The 25,523-nt window shown below is 40.9% G+C and overlaps 2 protein-coding genes across 3 annotated transcripts in view; one reads left to right on the top strand and one right to left on the bottom strand.

The window, feature by feature from the left end:
* The first annotated feature begins 810 nt into the window (after nucleotides 1-810).
* LOC136008859 (cytochrome c oxidase subunit 6C) lies at nucleotides 811-6,594 on the top strand. 2 transcript variants are annotated; one of them, XM_065668695.1, is made up of 4 exons: nucleotides 811-910; nucleotides 1,766-1,893; nucleotides 3,501-3,639; nucleotides 6,472-6,594. In XM_065668695.1, exons 2-3 carry the CDS (start codon nucleotides 1,780-1,782, stop codon nucleotides 3,618-3,620), a joined length of 234 nt encoding a protein of 77 aa, XP_065524767.1. In that variant the 5' UTR covers nucleotides 811-910; nucleotides 1,766-1,779; the 3' UTR covers nucleotides 3,621-3,639; nucleotides 6,472-6,594. The 2 variants fall into 2 exon arrangements, with proteins under 2 accessions (XP_065524767.1, XP_065524768.1); XM_065668696.1 differs by having other exon boundaries at nucleotides 841-1,088.
* Nucleotides 6,595-9,039: 2,445 nt separating this feature from the next.
* The window catches only part of VPS13B (vacuolar protein sorting 13 homolog B), a 439,495-nt gene continuing 423,011 nt past the window's right edge, over nucleotides 9,040-25,523 (bottom strand). Inside the window, exons 59-63 of the mRNA XM_065668694.1 lie at nucleotides 20,477-20,653; nucleotides 17,916-18,018; nucleotides 17,023-17,272; nucleotides 10,849-11,106; nucleotides 9,040-9,489 (exon numbers count right to left, since the gene is read on the bottom strand). Of these exons, the coding sequence (XP_065524766.1) occupies nucleotides 10,861-11,106; nucleotides 17,023-17,272; nucleotides 17,916-18,018; nucleotides 20,477-20,653 (776 nt within the window). The 3' untranslated portion in view covers nucleotides 9,040-9,489; nucleotides 10,849-10,860. The remainder of the gene's footprint in view (nucleotides 9,490-10,848; nucleotides 11,107-17,022; nucleotides 17,273-17,915; nucleotides 18,019-20,476; nucleotides 20,654-25,523) is intronic.

The following is a 25,523-nucleotide window of genomic DNA, read 5'->3' as shown; positions in this document are numbered from 1 at the left end:
GTAGCCGTGGCTGTATGATTTCTCTCTGCACTTTTCTACTGACACTTTCTTTCCTCTTCTTTAATCCCATCAAAGGAAAAGAAACGTCAGTTTTGAGGGCCCATCTCCTCTGCCATTTGATGTCAGGATCTGCTGGCTTTGGCAAGGGAGTGCAAGGCTTGGATGAGTACCTTGCTGCGCAGGAGGGGCTTCAGTTTCTTCAAGGCAGGAATTCATAGCATTTAGTGTAAATCCCACAGAGACTCCCCAGGAACAGAAAAGACAATACCACATGCAGGTGGCGATCAGGTGGAACCCATGGGCAAAGCACGCATGTGCCTCACTTCCGAGAAAGGTACAAAAACTGGCTAAAGGATAGCTGGAAAGGATTACTAATCGCTTAATTTGTTTCTAGGCTTGGCCAACCCTTCTTAGCAAACTCGATAAAAGGTTATTATTTCATGCACCCTGGTATTCCCGCCGTTTGGGTTCGATAGCCACGCTGGAGATGTGGAAAAGCGACTGATGCCTGCTGAAAGGGCAGAAGGCACCGATCTGTGTGGGAAATGGCTGGGGCAGTGGGCACGTAGCACTGCGAGGGCTCTGGGTGGGCGTGAGGGCTGCGACCCGGCTTGGCCCAGCAGGCTTCGCCGAGGCTGCTCCATGCTGCTCCCTCTGCTCTGCACCACGGCGGGTGCGGCCCGAGCCGAGGGCTCGGTGGGCACAGGTATGCCCCGGCGATGGCTCACGGCGGGCAACGCTCCCGCGCGGGCCGGCGCGCTCCATCCCCTGCCCGTCAGATCGCGCACTGCCGGGTTTGGGCCGAGCCGCGCGCCGTATCTCGTCGCCGCCTCGTGCGCATGCGGGGTAGCGGGGCCGCAGAGGGTGCCCGGCCGGCGGGGCGGAAGGACGTTGGTGGGCCCGCGCTGAGGTGAGGCTGTGTTCGCGCTCCCTCTTCGTGCCGCCGGGTCCCCTGCCCCCGTTGCCCCACCACAGCCCAGCGGCCGCCGCCGCGCTCCCCACGTCTGCCGCCTGGCGCCCACCCCGCAGCCCGTGACCTCTGCGCGTCCCTGAGGGTGCCGGGACAGGCCCTGCCGCCTCTTCCTCCGGTGAGGGCGGCACGGCGGGAGAGGGGCCTCTGGGATGGTTCCTGTGAAGTGTGAGAGGAGGGTGGGCAGCACCAGGGGCTTTGCGGAGAGCTTGGTCTTCTCCCAGGCTTCGCTACCGCTGCTTGGGCCTGTCAGCGCAGAGGGCAGCACCCTGCGGGCAGCCAGAGCTGTCTGAACCTTGCTTCAGGCCATGTGGGGTTTTAGTAAAATCTTACCGAATAGGGAAACATCCTTTAATGCAATAAGGGTTGCAGTTACTTAAAAGAAACCCAAAACCACTACCCAAACTCGGGAGTTCAAGAGGTATGTGCTTTTCCTTAGAAATGAATAAAATGTGATCAACGTTATGAATGTCATTTGATGTAAACACCAGGACAGCAAGCCTGAAATGGTAGATCTTGCAGGAAGAGAAGGATTTAGTATGAACAGTGAAAGCCAGTCTTGACCTGGCTGTAAACAAACTTACATAGATTCATGTCATAAATAGGCTGTCCTTGAACGTCATCCCTTCAACACTCTCATTGAAAAGTCTGATAGGAGCGCTGTTGCTTGTGCTGTGAGAGTAATTGTTACACCATACAAAAAGCACAATCTTTCTAGAGTAGAGCTACAGAAAATTATTTAAGTAGAGCATATTGTCTCATAATTCCTTTTTTTTTTTTTTTTTTTCCTTTTAGGAAATACAATCACCATGTCGTCTGCACTGTTACCTAAGCCACAAATGCGGCGCCTTCTGGCCAGACGGATGAAGTTTCACCTATTTGGGGCATTTTTTGTATCTTTGGGATGTGCGGCATTATACAAGGTGAGCTCTGCAGTCATTCAGTTATAAACGGGGCTCATTAGAGTGCTTTAAGAATTCATAATATTTCTTTGTTGAGATTTGGTTGAGCTGTTCATCAGAAAGCTTTAGTAATATATTTTTGCAAGCACATTTCCAGAACATAAATAAATCTTCTAATCTTCATTTGAAGAAATTATATGACTAACCTGATGCTTTAAGCTATGTGATCAAGATCACGCAATTCATGACAACTTAACCTTGAGTCTCCTTGTCCTAGACTACTCTTAATCACGCACATTAACTCTAGATAGTCTGTATCTCTGTCACAGTATCTGAGACTTGAGAGTGTTGTCATATTCTTATTTCTAGGCTGACTTCAGAAAACTTGCTCAAAAGCAATTTGGAAAACCCATCCTTGATACTGAGGCTGTCAGTGTGGGGAAGGCTGATGTGGTCATTTTATCCTTTCTTTTGAAGAATCGTGGAAATGGAGCATTACATTTCCAAAAAGACCCCACCCACTTATAGATTGCTTTTCATGGTCCTTAAGAGACTTCTGGTAAAGATAAGAGTGGTAGCTGTTCTTGTGTGCCTTTAACAAATGATTCTTGGATCTCATACACACAGCAAGCAACACAGAGTTACTGTGGAAGAATTAGATCTTGGTTTGCTTGTTGAACTCATGCATATGTGATTTGCAGCATTTGAGTACTCAGGAAGCTATTGATAAAAGTGACTAGAAATTAAGTTGATGTCAGGTTGTTCATCACAAAAATGTCCCAATTTACATATACTTCTCAGAGATCAGCAAACATCTCAGAAATGTTTGCACAGTTAAAGTTCAACATCTACTTAAGACCTTTGTTAAGAGGTAGGCAAGACTTACAATATTATTTTTTTTAATTGTTAATAAAACATAGAAGGTTTTATACCTTCTTTGGCCCTCCCACATTAATACAGTAGTAAGGCAGCAGACCATACTTAGAATTGAGTAAGGTGGATCTCAGTAGTGATTTACTTTGTTACATGTTAAGATACTTTTGGACAAACCCGCCTTGGACTTTCCTTCACCTTTGGGGGCTTTTGGAGCATATCTGTGTGCTTCATGTGAATGAGTATCCAAGGAGTCAGGACTGTGTCTTTATGTGTTGGTGAGCTGTATGAGTGGCTTGGAGGTATTGTAAAATTTTACCAACTTCTGTAGCTGACCTACAGTGTAGCTCAAATGTAATTGTTCAGGACACCTTTTTATCTGGAGGTAGAGTTCTGCAGCTGCCTGCAGGCATAAAACTTGCCATAATGGCGTGTTTTACATACAAAAATATTAACAAGGAGGGTATTGGACACTTAAGTGTCAATATAGGTGGAGTGTTTCTGGATCTTAAAAGTATAACGTGCTATCTTGTAACAGACTTTCTTTTTAAGGTTTTACTTCAGATAGTTGTTTTCCTAACCAGTGGTCAGGTAGACTGAACTGTGGATTTGAACAGAAAGAAAGTAATATTTTACTAATTTGAGATAAAGGCTTTTAAGACCAATATCCACTGATACAAATTATAGTGCTAATAGAAAAAAAGTCCTGGTTGCAAACCGTGGCAAGGTTTGATTTTCTGTGTGTCATTTTTCAGTTTGGAGTTGCTGAGCCCAGAAAACGAGCTTATGCAGAGTTCTACAAAAACTATGATCCCATGAAGGACTTTGAAGCCATGAGAAGAGCTGGTGTGTTTGAGTCTGCACCACCCAAATAATGGCATCCTGCATTTACAGGTAGTAAGCTACTCTGCAGTAGAACAAGAGTAAATTAGGTTCAGTGAAACATCTTGCTTTCATTTGGAGGTTCTTTCCTTTTGATCAAATAGAAAGGTGCTCCTAAAGAAATAGGATATAAATTGCACTTTGGGTAATAAAAATATGAAGAAATACAGGAGCTGGGGAGAGGAGTATGGGCAGAATACAAAGCTCCTGAATACCTTTTGGATAATTTGTTTAACTGCTGTGATACAGGAGAGTTGCAAAGAGTGATGCCACTTCTTTCACTCCTCGTGGAGCCATGGTGAGGAGACTTGCCTGATACCACTGTTACGCTGCTGCTGTCACACCTTGAACTGCTTAGCTTTAAGCTATCTATATGTACTACTTGGGTAATTGGGGTAGCACAGTGAATGAGATAGAGAGGCTGTTGGTCTCTCATAGCATGCATCTGAATGTAAGGGACAAAGGCAGGTTCCACATATACTTTTGTCTTTTGAAGTTGGTGATGGGGGAAGATAACTAGTCCTGAGAGGAAATATATTTAAATATATACACACACACACATATAAAAATTGGTGCACAGCTCTGTGTACTAATATTCAGATTTTTGCCCTCCTGGGTGACATGGTTTAGTGTTAGGTGTCCCTGCCTATGGCAGAGGGGCTGGAACTAGATGATCTTAAGGTCCTTTCCAACCCTAACTATTCTGTGATTCTATGATTCTATGAATTAAGGTTGAATAGAGCTGTGTTCACGATACTGTTTTCCTAGAACTTAACGCTGCCTTTTGCTTGAAGGCTATCAGACTTTGTCCTCGCTTAGTCTTCATAACACCAGGGAAAAAGGCCTGATTTCAACCTTGTCATAGTTATTAATAACCATACTCACTAAACTGCACAAGCTCATGGTGTGACAACTCAAAGAAGAATTCCTCCCCCTTTCTTGATCCAAATTCCTTACATTGAGTTCTCTGCTTCTCTTAAAATTACTTCTAACTAATCTAGGATGATAGCTTTTTCATTCTTTTGGAATGTTTTCATATTGTGATCATTACGTGATAATCTGTGGCTCTAATTATCAAGGCCAGCTGGATTTTCTCAGTTTGTTTGCATAAAGCAACAAGATTGAATAAAGGATTTGTACTCAACACTATTAATATTAAATTCTGTTGTGTGACAAGCTGGAACTATCTGATTTCTGAATAACACCATTACATTAAAAAAAGCAGAAGTCTTCTGAAAAGTTTAGAAATTAAAAAAGAAGAAACCTCTGTGACAGTCCCTTTGGTTTGGGATTTTGTTTTTGGTTTTTTTTTTTGGTGAGAGGGAAACTTCTGTCCTTTAGCTATGACTGCAACAAAGATAAATAATGAAATGCTACATTTACCTGCTTTTATTTTTGTTAATTCTGCCTCTGGTTTGGTCCCATTGCTAATATATAGGCACTTCTAAACTTTCTTAGACACTGGAATTGCATTCTTTAGTCAGGTGGCCTTCATCACAGTGTTCTGAAAGGCCATCTGGTGGTAAAATCATTTGAAACAAACACTGTCAACAAGGATGCATGTTGAATATTTAATTGGAATCATGAGCAGGACTTTTTTTCAGTGCAGATAGAGCTTTGCTCTCTATTAGCTGATGTTTGCAGCTTAAAAAAAATTGCACGTTGTGAGCACCTGTTAAAATTAAATGTTTCCTAAACATTTCTTCCATTCCGTAATTACACCAGCTCAACAAAAATGTGAAAGTGAAGGCTTTATATGGGATTTTGTTTGAATTGCTAATGGTTCTAATTCCGTAGCCTGTTTGTGTCATAACTGATACTTTTCACTTCTTCACAGTGGAAAGAGTTTTGGGGTTCTTTTTTAATGTATGCACATGAATACTTAAGTAGGAGAAGGGAAAAGCAATGCAAGTGTTTCAGATGTTCTGGAAAGACTGTGAAAATGACAAGTACACAGAACAAAGGGAGGGCATGTTCATTTGCCTCAGTAGTTTAAATCTTGGCTATGGAGATTGGATGGAGGTTGAATTGATGCTTTTTTGCTGTACTTACCCAAAGGTACAGTGGTCATGCATGCTATACATCTCCCATTTTACTGGAATATATTCTGTATGTGGCAGTAAATACAGCGGTTTAGCCTCACTGAATACTGACTCTGGAATTAGCACTTAGCCCCAAAACTGAGAAAAGGGAGGGGAGTTTCTTAGCTAAGGTGTTAGCTTGGCACACTGCATGGAGTTTGTTCCTGCTGGGCATGCAGGCAACTTGGTACCTATGGGTGAACTGGCATGGACTTTGTGTGGGGATATTGATAATGAGTACAAGTATAAATCTGAGGAGTATCCAACCTCTAAAGTATGCTCAGTAACAGAAGAAAGGGGCAAGCTAAGAGTTATGGTGCTAACCCCCACTTGCATGACTTGTCATGGAGCACAGCTGGTCTTGGGCTATGCTCAGTAATGTGGAGAAGCAATTTGAATTTGGTTTTCTTCCTTCCTTGGTAGGTTGCCTACACCACTTGTTTCCTTTCTGGCTTCTATCTGAAAGCTACATTCCTTTCTCTTTCAGGCCCTTAGCAAGATTGATTCAGTTATCGGTGCACCATGTATAGTGGATCTGACATGCTGTGCAGTATTGTTCCAGCTCTTGATTTGTTCCATGTTTCACTTCTGTTTGCCACATGAAGGGTGTGTGAATCTTAACCCATAAGGAAATAACAGGGGGAATTCCTTTAGACGAAACCACCACATAAACATCTCTTGCTTTGCATGCATACATGCTAATAATGTTTACTTAGAGCATGAAGTTTGTCCAACTTAACTTAGTATTTTTTTTATCTTGCAGATACCCGTCAGTCTAAGGAGATGTGGTGACTGAACCTTGTTTGTTCACTGAATTGTGAAGTGTAATGCACTTCAGTGCATGGCAAACTCTAATGTAACTCAAATAAAATACATCACAGTGGCATTAGTTGTCTTCATTAATGTTGAAATGCTTAACTGCTCAGATGCTGGGAGGAGTGGTGGAAAGTCTCTGTAAATTCAAGGCCCGCCTGGACAAGTTCCTGTGTGATGTACTGTAGGTTACCCTGCTCTTGCAGGGGGGTTGGACTAGATGATCTTTTTAGGTCCCTTCCAACCCTTGGGATTCTGTGATTCTGTGATTGCTCAAGGTGACTAAGTCCTGTTTTCTTTCCCCCAGGAACTGTTTGCTTCTGGTTTAACCAAATTCCATTTTTGATAACAAAGTGTATCATCTTAAGCAGTTACAGCTAGGTTGTCCTAGGTGCTGATGGGAATGTGCAAGAGGATAGTTGTTATAGGAAGGGAGAGGCTAGATTTCTGGAAGGGTCTGGCCTCTGGCTCCACAGGGTTGAAGTGGCCTTGAGATTAAAGTTTTTGGAGAGGAATTCTGGAAATACCATGGCCAACCTTCCTATCTCTTTCTGTTGTCATCACTGTGTTGCCATTGTTGCAGCAGCCAACTTGTATATCAAGATTTAAAAATTGTGCAAATGCACACTCTTATACACGGTATGCTACTCTGATGGGAAAATGACTTTAAACTGCAGGTATCTGATGTACAGGGAAGGGGAAACATAAATATTTTAGGGTATTGCGGTAATGAAGATCTTTGTGTGCTGCTCCTGGACAGTGTATCATTTCCTTTTTAAGTGTAGTTTTCATCTCTGCTACGTTCTGTGTAGTACAAGACCTGTTCTTCCACGATACCTGTCACATGAAACATGCTTTGTGCATTGTCTGTTGCTGAGGTTGATGATGGATGGTACTGGGAGTGTGGCTCTTGATTGCTGAGTGTGAGTTCTGAGAGAGGAGCTGGAGCTGATGGTGTAAAGGGAGTGAAGGCTTTGTACGGAGCAGCATGACAAATTAGGCCATCTGTGTTGTATTTGAAGGTCTTCAGTTCAAATCCTGTTTGGAGTAACTCATTATTTTAAATGGATCATTAACTACTTAACACTTAATAGATATCAGTGAGCAACATTTGGACTAATGAAAGCACGTAGGTAATGTATTTGATCGAGAGCACTATTACAGAGCAACGTGGGATTTTTAAACTCTCCATACAGGCAGTGCTTCCTTTAAGCAAAGAAAGAATTTGACATTAGCGGTGCAGGGGAAACCATCTTGTAATCAAAATACCCCTGCTTCTATAAATGTAAACCAGAGCTTAACAATAGCAAATGATACCCATTTATCTTCCCAATGTACAGTATAAACATTGCGTGCCATTGAGTACTGACTAGCATTTTCTCAGGCTTGTCTGCAGGTTTAAATAGGCTGGGGTCTTCAGTCATACTGACAGCTTCTGAGGCAAAGAAACTTGCTACTGCCAGGTGTGCTGGCTAGCAGACCTGCCTTCCCTTGCAGCTCTACCCTCTACTCTTTCCCCTTGCTGTGAATTAAAGTCCAAGTTTCTTCTAAACTGTTACAGCCAACAGCAGTTATTGTTGCAGTCTGTGTTCCTCCAGTTACCAGCATGTGCTGATTTAAAGAAATGAGAGCTTTGTGACTGATGGTGGCTTTTTGACCCTACAGCAGAGCTGTCTCTAGCTGTATCTCTTCAACCATGACAAGGACAGGTGAGCTTTAACTTTTATGTCTGTGCTTTGAGAGGCTGCAGGGTAGAACTGTTGCTTTCTGTGTGTATGGATGGGTATAAAACAAGTGCTTCCTTTCAGCAGGCAACGCTAAAAACTAAAAAGACATTTGAAGTTTTGAGCTCTCCAGGTCTAAAGAGCACTATGAGAGCAGGCATGTTTTAAAAGTACACATTGGAGTGCTTTAGCCGCCAAGTACAGGCAGCTGCTCTTTGGACAACTTTGTTTTCATAGTTCACACAGCCCACATGTAGGAGAGGCTCATTTATATGCCATCTCCACATATGTTTCCATACATGTGGTCGGAAGGGGGAGAAGGAACCTGCCTAACACAGTAAAGATGCCAGCTTAATTCACTGAGTGTAATTTAAGCAAGTGTTTATTCCAGGAGAACATAATTCAGAGTAACACAAATGTATCTTAAACAATGGCTTCAGTCTGCAGTCTACCAACTTTTAAACTCCTGCTTTCCCTCTTTTTTTTTTTTTAACAGGTGTGTGTGCATTTTCTTGGTTGGTCTGTGTACTACATAAATAATGAACAGATTAGACTAATTCACATAGTAACTACGCCGCTGTTTTGATTCAGTCACAAAACCAGAAAACTTTTCAGCACTCTTTTTTCAGCAAGCTAATCATCAGTTTTTACTTACCATGTATTGTGGTGATCTATTGCATTTTTTAGGACATGAACCTAATGGGGTCTTACATGAAGCTTGTGTGTCTGTCCTGTTCTACACAATGACCTGTTCATTCCCTGTAACCAAATTACCAAATAGCTCACAAAACCAGTATTATAGGAATAGCTTTATTATCTCTAAACAATCTCATTATATTACAATTTGTCCACCAATATGCAAAATTAGAAGTATTAAACTATTTCCATAAAATATTCAGGAATTAAGCATGTGTGCGTATATACATATACATTTTTTAAACAGTGTTATTTCAATGACTAAGTTATTAAATCACTGTATGAAATGTTGATAATGGATGGGCTTATTTCACAGTCAGAAAAGGGCAATGCAGATCCCAGGCTTCTGTATTTTCGGTACACAAGAGACATGGCTTTTACAAATACCCTTTAACAAAACAGAATTCATGAGAAAAATGTTGCAGTTACTACATTCTTATTCACTGTGCATTTGGTCATATCAAGTATGCATAGAAGTTATTAACTGTAAAGCATATGCATCTGCTTCAAATGATGATCAGATTTTATTCCAGTTCTTGTCTCCAATTCTGGCCATGTTCAGGAATCCCCATACAAAATTCATGTCCATAAGTACACAGAAAAGAGGGGAAAAGTAAGACACATAGTTGAACACCAAGTAAGCTTTTGCATTTTAAAACTGCCATAATCATATTTGGTTAATAAAGTAATCAAACTCTGCCCAGAAAGAGTCATTTCTTGTCTCACAAACTGTAAAACATCTGAAAAATAAGACACTTACTTACTTAGCAAGCTCTTTCATCTTGATGTGTTTAACATATATTCATAAGTGTATCGTGATGGCACCATGAACTGTTAATGATGTAACTGGTGCCTGTGGGTCCATAGTTTTCACTCACTCAACTTGAAAAAAAAATCTCACTTTGCTTAGCACACATTTGAAAGGTCATGTTTCTAAATATCCCTGGTTTTATCTGTTCAAAGATGGTAACAAAATGAATCTGGGCTCAAGTGTAGTAGTAGCTGATCAGAAGTAAGCAAGACCCAGCAAGGCTATATTTACCACCTGCACATCTATGTTACATTGAACTTGTAGGTTTTTGGTAGATTTTTAAGGAGACTAAGCTCTGTTTCTTAAATTTTTGAACTGTGTGGTACTGGCTTAGAGCTAATGACCAAACAATGCACAATGTCATATATACATTGAAAGTCCTGAACATTTGACAGTGGATAAAATAAAGTTTCTGTATACAGAGAGTTTTAAAAAGAAATTCATGTTGTAGTTCATGTTTTGCTCTCCAAACCACACAAAGGCACTAGTTTACATTAAGGACTAATGTCCTGCAAAACTTCAGTCAAATAAAGAAAGCCATTGTAAGGTTAAAGTGGTGCTACAACCCAGCTGTCACTAGTAACTTACTTAAACCAGCCACACTGGGGTTTTCAGATTTAGTGGAGGAAAATGTTTTACCTCAGGACATACATGTTGGTAGGTGTGCATGTGTGGGGGAAAAAGGCTCGGCCTTGAGCAAGTTTTTACAGCCCAGTTATAAACCTTGTTTATAACAGAAACTGGCAGACCCTAAAATATGATATAAAGGGTACTGATACACACCGTGTGTGTGTGGCAAAACTGTCTGTATGCACAGTTTTTCCTTGTTCTCTGATTTTTGGCTATTGAAAGGAAAAAGGATTTTGATAGAGCTACAGTCCAAGGCTGTTCCTTTTCCCTTTAATCATCTGCTATAACACTTGCCTTCCAGCACTAGTATTTTGGCTAAGTAGCAGGAATGTTGTTAAGATTAGAAAAAGCTATTGGGCTTTGTTATCATCTCCTACCTCCTCAAAAATTGTATGCAACTCTACTTGATGTAGGTTACTGCAGAGAAAGTGTTATTTTCAAAACAGTAAGACATTACTATACTCACCACAAATTATTATTAATTAAATCCTTTCCTCAAGGCTTTATTTTTCACCATGGTGAATTTGCTAATGAATACTTGGGCAAAATTTGGATCAACTACGTATTGGTATGTTTTCATTGTAGTTGGAAGGTGTTCAGTAGCCATGGTCTGCAATGCTGGCACTGTTGAGGTGCTGGGAGGGAGGTGATACGACGTCTTTGTGATGTACTCCACAAGGCGGTTGTATTGTTGTTCTGATAGTCTCTCTCTAGCTCCATCTGCCTGAAATTCAAATGTAATATTAAATAGTAATATATAGGTAATACTAAATAGTTACTGAGTAATTGACAGTAGCTGAACTTGGTAGTAAGGGCAGTTAACGTCCACATTACTTTCTGTGGTTAAAAATCTTAATCCCTGGGATCTTTCTTATAATGGTCTAATGGATGTTTTAATCAAGTGTTCTCGCATAGTTTAGTGCTTGGTGGATTAGTCCTGTTACTGTTTAGTTACTGTTTTGGACACTTTTGAGAAGCTCTAACTCTGCTATAGAAAATTTAAGCACTATCTTTTGACAATTTCAGGGATGGACACCTTGGTCAAAAGTAGATCTTTGCAACAGATCAACTCTAATTTTAGACAGGAAAAGCATCTGAACCCCTTTTAGAAAGATGTCAGTAGCTGTCAGCAGTACTTATCAGATAGATAGCAATTCTAATTAGAAAAAAACATTTTCTCACAAAGTCCAATTAAAGACAGCCCATAGATATATCTGGGCAGTTAAGTTTAAGTCTTTAGCTTGATTTAAAATAAAGACTAGAAGCTACTTTCCAAATGAACGTTCTGTGATGGGATATATCCACCTGTTTCCGGTAACCAAAAAAGCCATCCTGAGTCAGAGGACCCAAAAAACCTTTTTTTTTTTTCTCTTTAAACAAAAGGGTTTTACTAAAGACGGCTTGGGGGTGTCATTTCTGGAGAAGAAATCAAGGTGTCTCTGCAAACTGCCTTTTCCACCACCATGAACTGGTAGGGTTCCTCTGAAGAAATCCCTGCTTGCAGGCTGAAATACATAGAGGTTCAAGGTTCTAGCAAGAGGGATGCAAATAAGCTACCTCTAGTGAAAAAAAAATACAAGAAAACAAATGCTGTCAACAGAAAGGTCGCTTCTACCATATATACTCCAGATAAAGTATTAGATGAAAAGCCAGAGGCAAACCTGGCTTTGGAAGATCAATGTGCTGTGCCCTTTTTGAAGAAGAAATTGGAGATGACTATGACCAGCTTGAGAATGAAAGGCATGCAGGCAGGCATCAAGCTAGTTGCATAGTTTCAAATAAACGTATTTCAGAAATACCACCATGTATGCCACAGAGGTTTCACTAGCAAACTCATCCAGAGTAGAAGTTACTTCCAAAATACGACAGTGAGCAAAAAGGCAGAAGCTATCCTAGGGCTTGATGCTTCCGCATTGACACTTAGACAACTGCTGACCAGTTTCATTTCTGGAGGGTTTAAAATGTCTTTGTTTGTCAGATGTCATGGTAAAGATTCAAAGACTGCTATCATCTTCTGACTGTTTTTCAGGGAGTTTTACACAGGCCTCACTAGATGTGGTGGCATTTTCAAACAGTGCTGTTGGATTCAATTTAACATCCATGATCAATATCTTGTCACATCTCTGGACTGCAAGGCTCATTTTAAACAAACCATTGCTTATTTGAAGAAAGAATTAATATGACTGATTGACAGACAGTGACAGATGTCACATCCACATCAAAACTGGCCCCTCTGGTTTTTTTTTAACTGTGCCTTTGGAGACACATTTGCTGCTCAGCAAGTAGAAACACTTCTGTTTTCAATCATCACCACAAAAATGCTAAAGGAAGCAGGCTCATGAACAAGCTCAGAAGCTCAAGTTGGAACCCATGCCTAAAAAGAGAGGAAATGATGAAATGGGCAGAGGAGAGTGTGGTTTCCATGAATGACCTTAAGGGGAGGGAAAAACAGTGGAGAATGGTGTCTGAGCCATATAGAATCAGAATGGTTAGGGTTGGAAAGGACCGTAAGATCATCTAGTTTGAACCCCCCGACATGGGCAGGGATGCCTCACTCTAGACGATGTCATGGAAGACTCTGTCCAGCCTGGCCTTGAACACTGCCAGGGATGGAGCATTCACAACCTCCCTGGGCAATCTGTTCCAGTGCCTCACCACCCTCACAGTAAAGAACTTCTTCCTTATATCCAACCTGAACTTCCCTTGTCTAAGTTTGAACCCATTACCCCTTGTTTTATCGCTACAATCACTGATGAAGAGTCCCTCTTCAGCATTCTTGTGGGCCCCCTTCATCCTCAGTCTGGTGACACAGAAAAAGTATCTCAGCAGTCAGTTTTACCAGTTGAAAAGAGGGAAACATGCTGAAGTCCCACCTACGTAAGTAAATTTTAAGTTATGGGGTAAATCTTGCATGTAGGTGGCTCCACAATTTTTTCTGATTTCTACTTCAGGACAGATAAGCCCTAGTAAGCTGGGTTATAGTCCGACCTAAAGACCCAAGTTAGTTATTAAAGGAGATGGAAAGAGTGGCTATATTCCACAAATACAGCATAATTATTCAGAAGGAAATACTACCTGCCCTTGGATGGTTTTCCAAAGTAACTGGGACCCTACTTGCTCCCAGATGACTGCAACCGTCTGCTTCTCCAGACAGTTTCAGTTTACCTTATATTGTCAAGACAACACCACAAACTTGCAATTGTTGTTATTCTACATTTTTTCCTAAATGGGACTTAACGTTGTCACTAAGTGCCTTAGACCACTATTTTGAATGCTCTTAATAGCCAGAACATTCAATGAATCATAACTGAATCAAGAGTTGCTTAATGCACCTGCAAGAGGAATCTTAAAGATACTATGTGCTGTCATGCTATAAGGCCATACTTTCAGGTTAAGAACTCCAGTATTTTCCCAAAATTCCTCCCATTACAGCTCATAAAGAATAAACCTTCAACAATTCTAACTCTACAGTAGTTACAGCACCTTCATGGTGCAGTTCAGATGTGTGTGGCACTGGTGGGCTGCTGTGTGCGTGCTGACTCTGGTTCTTTAGGGTTTTTTTTCACCGCTTTAAAAACTCCAGAGCCTGGTTTTCAGCTCCAGCCATGATAACATGTAGCACTATCGTGGAAACCCTCTTGCAGATTATCACAAAGAAAGTCTGGAGTATCTGAAATTTCAGCGGCCTTAATTTTTTTTGTCGTCTTGACATTGTGAGCTCTACCAAGAGCAGCTGGAAGAACAGGCCTTTTGAGTTTGATATCTGTCTGGAAGCAAGCAGTGTCTCAGTTACTCTGGAAGATAATCCAAGTACAATTAATGCTTCCCCTTCAATAACAATGTTGTCAGTGCCAGAGTTTTCAAGATTCCATCCAGACTATTCTTAGCCAGATGGATTAAGTTATATATTGTGGAAGCGAACAAGCCATCAGGCAAACCTGTTGCTGAACAAGTCAAAATACGCTCTATAACATCTCTGGTGATTACAGCTGTAGAATAACTCATGTTTTGTTTCCTAATAGTTCCAAGAAACTGAGGAGAAGGAAGGGAAGAAACTGGTTTGGGCAGAGCTGAAACAAAACTTTTGGCAATTAGTTTTGTGAGCAGTAAGACAAAAAGGTGGATTTTTATAATGTTGAAACTAAATTACTCAGAAAAATAGATACAATTTACATTTGGTAACATTACCTCCATTTTGCTAAACTCACCATAATATTTTGGTTGACCTGACTGGGCATTTTCCAGCTAAAAATTCTGGCCATCTTCACTAATATAATTGTGTACAGACGAGCCTGCACTTCAGCTGAGGACAGCTTCAACGCAACAGGATGGCCACCATTAATAGTTTGGGACCGTGTCTGTTTAGGTGTAGTCTCCAGCTCTGAGGCTGCTCACTGCAAGTCACAGCTTGCTGCTCCTAAGGTTCCTTTTCCTAATCATGTTCTAAGGGCTTTTAGAAGCTCTTGTGGGGAAGCTCCTGCCAGCACCAGTGCTGCACACAACACCGCAAGCACCACAGAAAGGAAGCTACCAAATACGACATTTCCCAATCCACTGAGAAAAAACCCACTATAATAAACTTTACATAAGAACATTAGTTTAAGTAATTAGTAAAACTTTATGAAGCTTTTGGAATCTCTTATTGTGTGGCTGCCTTAGCATAAAAAAATTAAAACTTCCTTATTGTTTGCCTTACTTTCAACTGCTCCTCCTTACAGCACATCTCTTTCTTTAAATTTTCACACAAATTTCAGCATCAGCATCTGCATTCTGAAGGAATATTTTGCCAGGTCTGTTTTGTAGAGCCTCACTCAGCTTTTGCTCTCTTGCCACCACTGACTTTGCACAGCTGGGACACTGGCACTGTTCACTGCTTGTGACATGTCATACATTTTCACTGCACTCCCAAGAGCCTGTGTCAGCAAAAGAGATTGTGTGCTGAGGCTGGGTGGCTCAAAGCTTACAGCTCCTGGCACTGCTATACTGCTGGAGTAGGACTCCCATATTTCTACCCAGAACTTCAGAAAAAAACATGTATTTGGTCCAGGGCCTCCAAAGCAGGGCCCATTCAGTGTGTGTACTAGCATGTGTATATGGGAATTCTGGGCTCTGCACATGCCATGTATGGTTGCACTGTGCATGTACTCTAGCCACTTGCCCAGAAGTCGTGTACATTCCCAGCTGCAGCAGCTGTGGGACTAGAATTAGGCTCCCTGTCCCTCACCTTCCCCTCTCCCTTTTGGGCAAGCAGCCCTAACCTCAGAGCAGTAGCTTACTCCTCACCCCTTGGACAGATACAAAGACAAGAGCTATCACACTACTAAAAGAAGATCTGGGCTGATGCTAAAGTTAGGGTTATGATGGGTTGAGTGCCTCAGATGCCTTAGGGAGAACAAACTATATTCCTCTTCCCTGCAGGACAGTAGCTCTGGACTGAGCAGAATAGTCTGGATTCAGTCTCACTTGTGCCTCTGGCAACCACTCAGCACTCAGGGATAAAAAAACCTGAGCTTCGCCCACCTGCATTAAAATTTAAGTAATGCCTCATGTAGCTTTGTGGTGAGAGAAGGCATCTTCAACAGCACTCTGTGAGACTGAAGTTAGTGGAAAGACAATACATGTACATAGAGAATTCACTACTAAAAAAAGCTTTCACGAAAATATCTAAGCACTGTCATGACACAGATGAATCCTTGTGTTGGAATCGATGGCAAAACTCTTCGGTGACTTCAGCAGAGTTAGGATTTTACTGAAGGTGCTGAAGCCTCCCCTACTTTTTGGCACACCCCATACTTAACAGGGCTTTAAATGTTCTTTTCTTGTATTTGAAACAGAGAAATTAAGCAGTCTACAAACTACCTGACACAGATTTAGAAGAACAGTAACTGGGATATGTGTGTTTATTTTTGAAATGATCTCTCATATGATTCCACTTGAGAATTTAACACAATAAACATTGTTTCCCGAAAGTGTAAAAATATAACATTCTTCTACCATTAAAAGAAGATAATTCATCCAAAACCTCAGGATTCAAATGGCTTAGAGATCTTTCAATATGAAGATGAAGGATTTATGCTCTTACTGGCAAACTTGGGGCATCCAAACTCAGCAAAAGAACTGATCTGTTTTAAAGTTAGCATTTGCAGAAGAAGGAAGATCTAAGCAAGTAAATACAGCTAGCAGCCAAGCAAGACCACTGCACTGGAAGAAGCAAGATAAGAAGCATGCTGAAAGGAGCTATGAGATGTCACAGAAAATAAAAGGAATTGTTCTCACTGTGACTCTGTAGGCACAGGCAAACAAAAACAACTTGCCAAACAACAAACAGCTCACGCACATGTAGTTGTGAGAACCTCTTAAGAAAAGAGGCAGTGCTTACCAAGAACCCAGACTTCCTCTACTTTATTGCTGTCACAGATATGAAATGTCATGATCAATAAGAGGACAGAAGGGAGAAGACAAGTCCCTTTCATCCAAAGTTGATTGAAGTCAACTATGAGGTGCACGCAAGCAGCAGGGCTACTGGTTTGGCACTGAGACCTCTGGCCTCCCGCCCCAAAGGTGAGTATGCCCATTGCTAAGAGCCTCATCATTGGTGTTAACTTTATCTTCAAAAAACCCCCCATACTCAGGTCTTTACCTCCAATTCAGAAGGCACTTGCTGTTGTTTCAGCTGCACCTTCAGCACGTCTTTTTGCTGATCATCTTCCAGACAATCTATTTCAGTCACAGGGAATGCCTGCTGCTGCGTGTCTTCACTGATGCTGACCACAAAGAGTACCTCTGAGGTGAGCAGCAAGCAGCCTTCATGCTGCTGGCCTGATCCACTCACAATCATGACGTCTAAGGCCATATGGACCTCTGGCCTCCCCAGAGATTGCAGCATTTTCCTGCATTATCAAGGGGAAGGTGGAGGGGGAGGAGAGAAAAAGAAGAAAAAAGTAGTCAGTGTTATGCACTGGCTCCTTCAGGACTTCTTTTGAACACTTAAGCCTGTAACTATCACCTCAAACTTTAAGCCAGGGAATATTTTTCAAATCTCCATTACTGAAAGATGTAAGACTTAAGATTTAGAGAATGAATGTGAAACCGTTACTTATCAAAACTCTTTAATCTTTCGCTGCAAAATTGGCCTACTAACTGTGCTAGGTCAGCCTATTTCCCATCCTAATAGAAAAATTACCCTGAGAAGTGGCTTACAAATTCAGCACAGAAAATAAAGCTATCTTCACTAACAGCTGTTTCTGGAGATGTGCAGTATTTTTCTTGGGCTCAGCGCAATGATAAATAAGTACGAACTCACTGAATGCCATTAAATAAAGATCAGCTCTGTAGTTCCAAAGCTGGAAGCAGGTCAGCAGCCCATCATTTGCAGATTGGGTTTCTATGCACTACCTTTGTGTTTAATGTTCCTAAACAAACTGCCATAACTCAGCCTTTCCTAGGGAAGCAGCCTGTTAACTTGACCCCAGGCCAGAACCTATTAATAAACAATGTGGATGTAAAAATGAGCAAGTGTCTAAATAATTTTACCAGACATATTTGACGTGGCTATTTGGAGCCTGCTCAACACGTTGATCATCTGGATGAGAGCGCTGCTTGGGAAGCTGAGAAAGTCCAGCTCCGTGCAAAATACCTGTGGTAAGAGAATGCAAGTTTTTTAGTAGTTGTTTTCTACAGAACAGTTACGTGCTGCAGTGATGTCATCTGTTTAGAGCAGTTCATAAAATAGTGCAGATCCAAAATGATGTCACATCTTTGGAAGCTGTAGTCGAGATAATTCATTAAATATTACAACGCAAGAGTTGTGCACTTAACCCCAGTGATCTTGCATTAGCAAGAAACAAAAAACTCCACTGCGTGTTCTAAAAACCAGCCATACACTTGCAATCAAGAAAAACACAATGCTCCTGAGAGCCATCATTTCAGAGTAGGATTGGACACATCACTTAGCATTTATGTAGAAAACTCAAGACCTTTGTTAACTTTCTTGCTTAATATTAAAATACTTCCATATATGTGTCACAATTGGTACAAATTAGAAGGCAAGTTTGCCTAAATACTGTATGTAAATGTTCAGTTACTTAACCCAGCTATTAAACAAATCCGTATACATTTATGAGATCTCCTGGGGCATCTGGTTTATTGTGAATTCTTCCTAATGCCAGCACAGAACAGAGACTACAAGCAGCAGTTACACAGGTTTCTAAACAGACTACCAAAGCTGAAGACGATATGGTTATGTATGCTTCCAGATAGCCTGAGAACTCTTAAAGATGAGGTACGGTCACCAGAAAGAAGGAGTGGGTTGCAAAAAAAAATCACAAATTAAGTAGTTTTAAAAATTTTTACAAGGCAGACAGGAAGTAGGTTACACAGCGAGCACTGCAGTGAGAGAGCTCAGTGCGAAGTTACTCTTTAAAGAAAGATGTTTTCTTTTGTCTAATTAAGCATTCCATGGAAGCAAAAGGCATTTTTGCATAAGGGTGTCAATAACTCAGATTCCTTTTTACACAATGGATAATAATTTAAACAAAACATCAGCACAGAAAAAAACCCCAACCCTTTAATTTTTAGCACACATGTTGATGGTAATACTTAAAAGCAGCATCCCAGTTGTAACAGTTGGCTTACCGAGGTTCTCAGCATTATGTGCGTGAAAATGTTATTTACAGATGGAGGAAGAGAGAACATGTGTTTATTTCTGTGTGGTCCCCCACCCCTCGGTCTCCCCCAAGAGGCACGGTCCCATTTCCAATCCAGTTGTGGGTAAGAGTTACTTGAACTCTCTGTTTTCCTCTCACGCACCATCAGCTATTATTGATACAGTTTTTATGTTTTTTTTCCTGGCTAACTCTTTGTCACATGCTCATGGAAAACATGATGTCTTGTATATCATATCTGCCATGAAAAGCGTCCTTCTACTGTTGCAAGTTTCTTGATAAAGACGGCAGCAGAAGTAAATCTAGAAAGAGTAACGCTGAAGGCAACAAAACCAACACACAGGCAGCCAGCAACAGGCTAAAGTTTCTGATTTTACTGGTAGGGGTTTTACACCTATGGGATGCATAATTCAGGAGAACGGTTATTATTTACACTCATCAAATAAGATAAATTAAATTTGAAAGAATTATAATAATTGTTCCATTATTTCTTTAAATAGGTTGCTTCAAGGAATGAGTTCTGCATGTGATGGGAAGCATGGAAACAATATCCTGAACTTAAGCCCTGGGAGAGCTACTCATATGCTAATCAACATCACAAACATAAATACTGCTAGCAATTAAAGACTTAAATCTTTAAGATTTATCCTGTGTAATTAGTGAAGCACAATTACTGACACGTTGTTCCTGTACCAACAGGTCACCCTCCTTTTCTTTCCTGACACCCCTGCCCCCTTTTAAATATCAGACCAACAGCTTTGATTTATGGATACTGGAAATAAATAAATTAGTGCATTTGCATATTTTTATCTTTTACAGTTTTTGGCCATTCAGAAGTATTCACATCACTTTAAAAGGATTCATCACTGCTGTCACAAAGTGCTCAGCCTAGCTGGAAAACCCACCTCTGGTTTTTAAAAGGTTACTCATGTCTCCAAAACCAGGACTCTCTTCTCACAACTCTGCAGTTTAAAAGGGATGCTCCCACTACATGACTCACTTTTTTCTCCCAGGAACATAACTCTTTCTTTGCGTAGAGATAGCACAACTCTTTCCTTGCTATAACAAAGCAATCTCAAAATAACACTCTAATTGGGTATAGTGTTGCTCTAATACTTTCATGTCAAAAGCTCTTTTGTAAGCACATATGTTTCTGTAACTAATTCTACTGTATTCCAAGAATTACTTCATGCTTTCTGCATTCTGTGTTGCTGTGGCTGTACAACGCCGATCAGTAACACAACAGAGAAGCAGAACAGGATGGCTTTTAAGAAAACCAGCACAGCATTTATAACTATTCAGGCACTGGCATTTTTAACCTTTCTCTAAGTAAGTCACACAGCTACTGAGCCAGGTAAGAAAGACACAGCAGGTAATGCCTGAAAAGCATTTTAGAATTCAAATGGAGATGTTGGAAATAGAGAAACTCACCGTAACCTGTCTGGGAGACAAGCTCAGCTGCTCCTCCGATGGGCTTTGTGAAGACCCCCATGATTCCTTTCCCCACACCCGAGATGACCCCTCTGGCTTTATGCCCAGCTGAAGCTTGGGCCTCAGATATTCGCTGAAAATTCTGCATCGGCTGATCCACAATCCCAGCAATTGCACCTGAAAAAACAAGAGTCCCAGCAATTAGTGAAGATTAATATCCCAGAATAAGACGAAATGTTACTGCTGGATGTGAATGTTGCTTGGATTACACACTGTACCCCACCCTTCTTATTACAGCTATTTAGCATGCAACCAATTAGCTAAACACTACCTTAGCTGCAGTTTAAGATAAGTCTCAGCTTCCTCTTCTTTTTGAAACACATTTTACTTTTCCACCATTCAGATCACTGAGCCTGACAGTGCATTTTCATCTTTTCAACTACTTTCGCTAAATCCTTTTGCTGAATTAGTTTAATTTAGCTCATTTTGTGTAGCAATTCTGAAAATGCTGGGCTTGGAATAAAGTCCACCAGTTTTAGAAGACCGGAGCTGCTATGGAAATGAGATTTTCATGTAAGCCAGAATAAAAACTGCCTGTATTCAATACATCATTTTTATATTCTCTTCCACTGCCAGAAATGTTCATAAGCTAATGCAACTTTTGATATATTACTAAGATTTGCAGAATTAGACTTTGAGACATTTTGTTATCATTTTGTGAAAACGATCATATTTTACTTTAATGTGCATGGGTCAAACTTTTACAAGTGACACAGTGACCTTCCCAGCTTTTAGTATCAACAGAGAACTCCGGCTCAAATCTTCCTAAACGTAAACAGGTATGTGAGGTGGCACATTTCTTTGATCTTGAGTTTATGCGAGCCACTTAACTACAGACATGTCTCTAGTTATTGCAGTTTTGATAGATAAGCTATTTGGAAATTGCTAAGAGTACAGGTATCGGACAAAGTGACATCAGTTAGGAAACACTGTGCCTGATCTGAGGTTCTCTGCTAAGTGAAAAGCAAGTTTGCAGGCTCCTTGGTACCTTCAGCTGCAAACATCAAGATAAAACAACTATTTAAGAAGTAGGACCCAGTGTCACCTTGGTAACTAGGCATTTTTACTGCAACCCAGACATCTTTGAAGATTCGGCTTTGTATGTGGAAACAAATCCAGGCATAATTCCACAGATTCGGACAACCACAGCTGAGGTATTTGGCCCCATGTGTTTACCAGCGTGAAATGCACTAGTCAGCTAGCTGCTAACCGGTTTTCAGATGGTTTTAGTTACTGTTACTGGATAAACGGAGAAGTTGCTGACTTTGAACAACAAGAACTAATATCATACTTGGACACTGGTATCCTGTCCAAAAAAAAAAAAGAGACAAGGATGAGAAGCAGTACACATTCCCCTAAATCCTTGTCCCTCAGATACTATCTATCAGCAATTCAAGAAACTTGCATTCCCTATAAATGCCTCCCTCTCCTCTTAGAGAGACTGCTTCCTACTTCTACATGTGTATCCCTTGCTGATAAATGTATAGTATTACCCAAGAAAATGATGGTCTATTTTTAATGTGACACCCAGCTTTTACTGAGTTCCCTCACTGAGGCTGAGCGTGCAGCTGAGCATTCACCCTCCGTACCACAAAGGCCGTGAAGCTTCCTCAATGCAATGCCATGCCACGGAAACGACACAATTTTCAATTCAGTTCTGTTTCATTAGTACTCACCAGCTGCTCCTGCTGCTTGACTAAAATAATACCCCAACACGGCACTACACAATTGGGATTGTTCATCCAGTCTTTTCTTTTGTACAATTGTGATGCATTTGAAGACATAAAACAATACTTGGTGTTCTGCTAAGTTACAGTATTATGTTACCCTGTGACCTCCGTCACCCTATCTATTGAGGTCATCCACAGCAACTGCACTTTCGGAACAGAAGTTATTGCCTTATTAAATGTAATCCACCTAAGTCCTAGCACTAGTAAATTATTTACTGTGATACACTTGAGAAATGTTATAAGGTAATAATAAATAAGAGCCTACTCCAAAGGACCTGGGGTAAGCTCCAGGCACTTCTCAGCTGGAATTAGGCCCAGAGGACAAGGAAACAGAATGGAGACTACTGTGACTGTGTTATATAACATTATTTATATAGTATCCCAAATACTATATAGCTTAATTAACCAGTTGTTTAGTACTTCCACACTTTCTGTTACTCTGCCATTTTATGCATGCTCTGAACTTGCCTGTGAAGCCATTGCCCTTTTGTACCTGAAATCCTTTTGCAAGTTGTCTTTCTACCTGCAAAAAATATAACCAGTGATGTTCTCTTCTCTCTCTGCTCACCCTTTTTAATCTCCTATCTTGAACTGCTAATCAGTGACAACTCATTCTTGTACTGTCATCATGCCCACAAATCACATAATAAACTATAACTTTACTCTTTCATTCAAGAGTGGCTGGCCCCACCACCCTTGCACTGGAGGCCGGATCTGCACAGCTCCTTTCCTGGGTGCATCATGTGTGGGCAAAGGAGAGAAAGAAAACACAAAAAGGTTGAAGGCTGAGCAACCTCAAAACCCGGCAGCACTGAGAAAATGATGACACACATGTGAGGTTCACTGCATCTCCTAGTACCGGGAACTGTGCGAAGCAGATGTTCCCTGGGTCCATGTGGCTTCTTTCTTGTGAACATAAAGTTAGTGGTAGCAGTAACATGCTGGATGGGCTTACCACAAAAGGTCTCTCCCCCGAGATTTCAGTAGGGTATCAGGGAAGCACAGTCTGGAGACAGCTATGGCGTCCTACTTCTGTCCCTGTCTGTTCTCTGTAACATCCTTTGCCCTTTATTATTTTTTAAATGAAACCATTCTCTATTTTTATTTTCATTCCTACCCCAGGCATTTAATTTTATATGCATGTCCACATATGTACACACAGGTTATGCATGTATAAAGAAAACCTCAATAAAATTAAACACCAAAGCAACAAAACAAAAACATATTCTTTCATTACTGGACAAAGAAGTTCCAGCAACACCATAACATCTGCTAAACATCAGATGGGGTGCAATCAGGTTAATACATGTTGCTCAGTAAGCATAAAAAGATACTTTGATAACTATAAAATTCAGAGAGTTCAGAATGTATCAGTGTATTACTTCAAGAAGAATTTGATTACAGGCTGCAACCGGTTTGCACGCAGACTGAGTCTTTGGTAAACGTAGCACGGCTTTCAGAGCTCGGCAAAGCTCGGGTTGCTTGCGACAAACTCTTTCAGACCAAGAACTAATAGGGAAAAATCCCCCAACAGCAGAAACTGGCCATGCGTTGCCACAAGGCTGGAAGGTAGCCAAGCTGAAACCATTTTGCTTCCTTTTCTCTGTTGTCCTTCAGGATTGCCACAAGTGTTTCACGCTGAACACCCAGCTGAAGCCTAGTGTCATCACAGCAAACATCACGTAAAAATACAGGTAAAGGGAAAGAGCACCTGTTGGTGTGCATTAATATGTTTGCAGAATTAGTGTCTGGAATAGCACACACCTTCAGGATTAGCACAGACCCTTAGTATCTCGCTTGTAGATAGGCAAAAGTGGAGTGGCTCTGATTCAGTGATAGCTGCACAGCAAAAACAACCACCACCCATAATAGCAAAGATTTGAACTACTGAAATCCAGTCCTTACCTTCTCTAGCAGCACAGTTGCACTGTCAGTCACTGTTACTATCAGTTCACTTTCCCCAAAAGCAAGCAGGAGTAACTGAAATGTTGAGCACTTTTGCCATTGTGAAAAAAGGCTTTTCAAATAGTTGTCAGCTTTTTGGTTACTCTGAAATGCTCAACCTCCTAAACAGAGCTACTTCAATACGACATTTTTCACTAGGATCAGTAGTTGAAAACAAAGCTTATAGTTTCCATCTCTTCTTTTATACACTTATAAATTATTATTTTAAAGCCTGAACCCAGCATGCAAAATGCAAAAACCAGCTCCTTGGTGGGGAGTGCCAGTGATCTAAATATTTTACATACAATTCCACTGCATTTTTGTCTAATCATTTGAAAGAAAAAACACACCTATCCAAAAGCTTTTGCTTATTTTAATGCATAAACATTACTAAAGTGATCCAGAAGTCTCCCTCAAACTAGAAAAGAAGACGACAACCAGCCAAAGATAACAATCAAATCAAACAACACCCTGACAGTGCTTGAGTCATTTAAAATGAGACAGGACAAAGCACTCAAGAATGTACCACAGGGAACAGCTTGCACTGAGGAGGAGACAAGAGTACATGATTTTGGCCCTCATTCAGCAAAGCACTTAAGCATGTGCTTAAGTGAATCAAGGCCACCATGAGCCAGATTTTCAGAAAAATCAGAAATGCAACTCTTCCTTCTGCATAGATACCACAATGTATCGGTGAACTGAGGGCTCTTACACGCCTGTGCCTAGGCACGAAATCTGCATTTGCAGTGCTTAAAGCTGCTTGCCCGAGTCAGACGCCTTTTACAAACATGACAGTCCTGCGACTATCCCAGAAATCTTTTTCAGATGTCTCAATTATTGCCATTAGAAAGTCATAGAAACTGTAGCTTCAAAAGGTCTTGCTCCCTGCGTTCCTGTGCTCGTTTGAACTCTTCATGATTGTGCAGCAAAATAAGATAGCAGTTTCATTTTGTTAAATATGAAGAACATGGAAGTATTTTTAGAGTAAGCATCTTCATGTTTACTCTGAACACGCTGGTAAAAGAAAGCAGCACGGTGATACCTCCCCTTCAGCTATGACCGGTTCTGGGGGGAAAGCCACAATATTCTTAAAACTAAATGGTCAGGACAGAAACAGCTTTCTGGTGTTTGTAAAAACTGAAATGCAGGTCTACTCATGACTTAGGTCTCGACACAATTTACATGAACGCTGCTGTGCATACAAAGAAAACGCGCCTTTTGAAAATCCGGTTTAAATAATTACGCCTGATGATACAAATTCAGTGGAATATTTCCAGTTATGCCCTTAGTGAGAGGTCCCACGCCTGTCGAGT

The sequence above is a fragment of the Lathamus discolor genome, chromosome 2 (genome assembly GCF_037157495.1).
Source record: "Lathamus discolor isolate bLatDis1 chromosome 2, bLatDis1.hap1, whole genome shotgun sequence".
Lineage (NCBI taxonomy): Eukaryota > Metazoa > Chordata > Aves > Psittaciformes > Psittacidae > Lathamus > Lathamus discolor.
The sequence above is the reverse complement of the archived record's forward strand: the minus strand, read 5'-3'. Positions and strand labels throughout refer to the sequence as shown.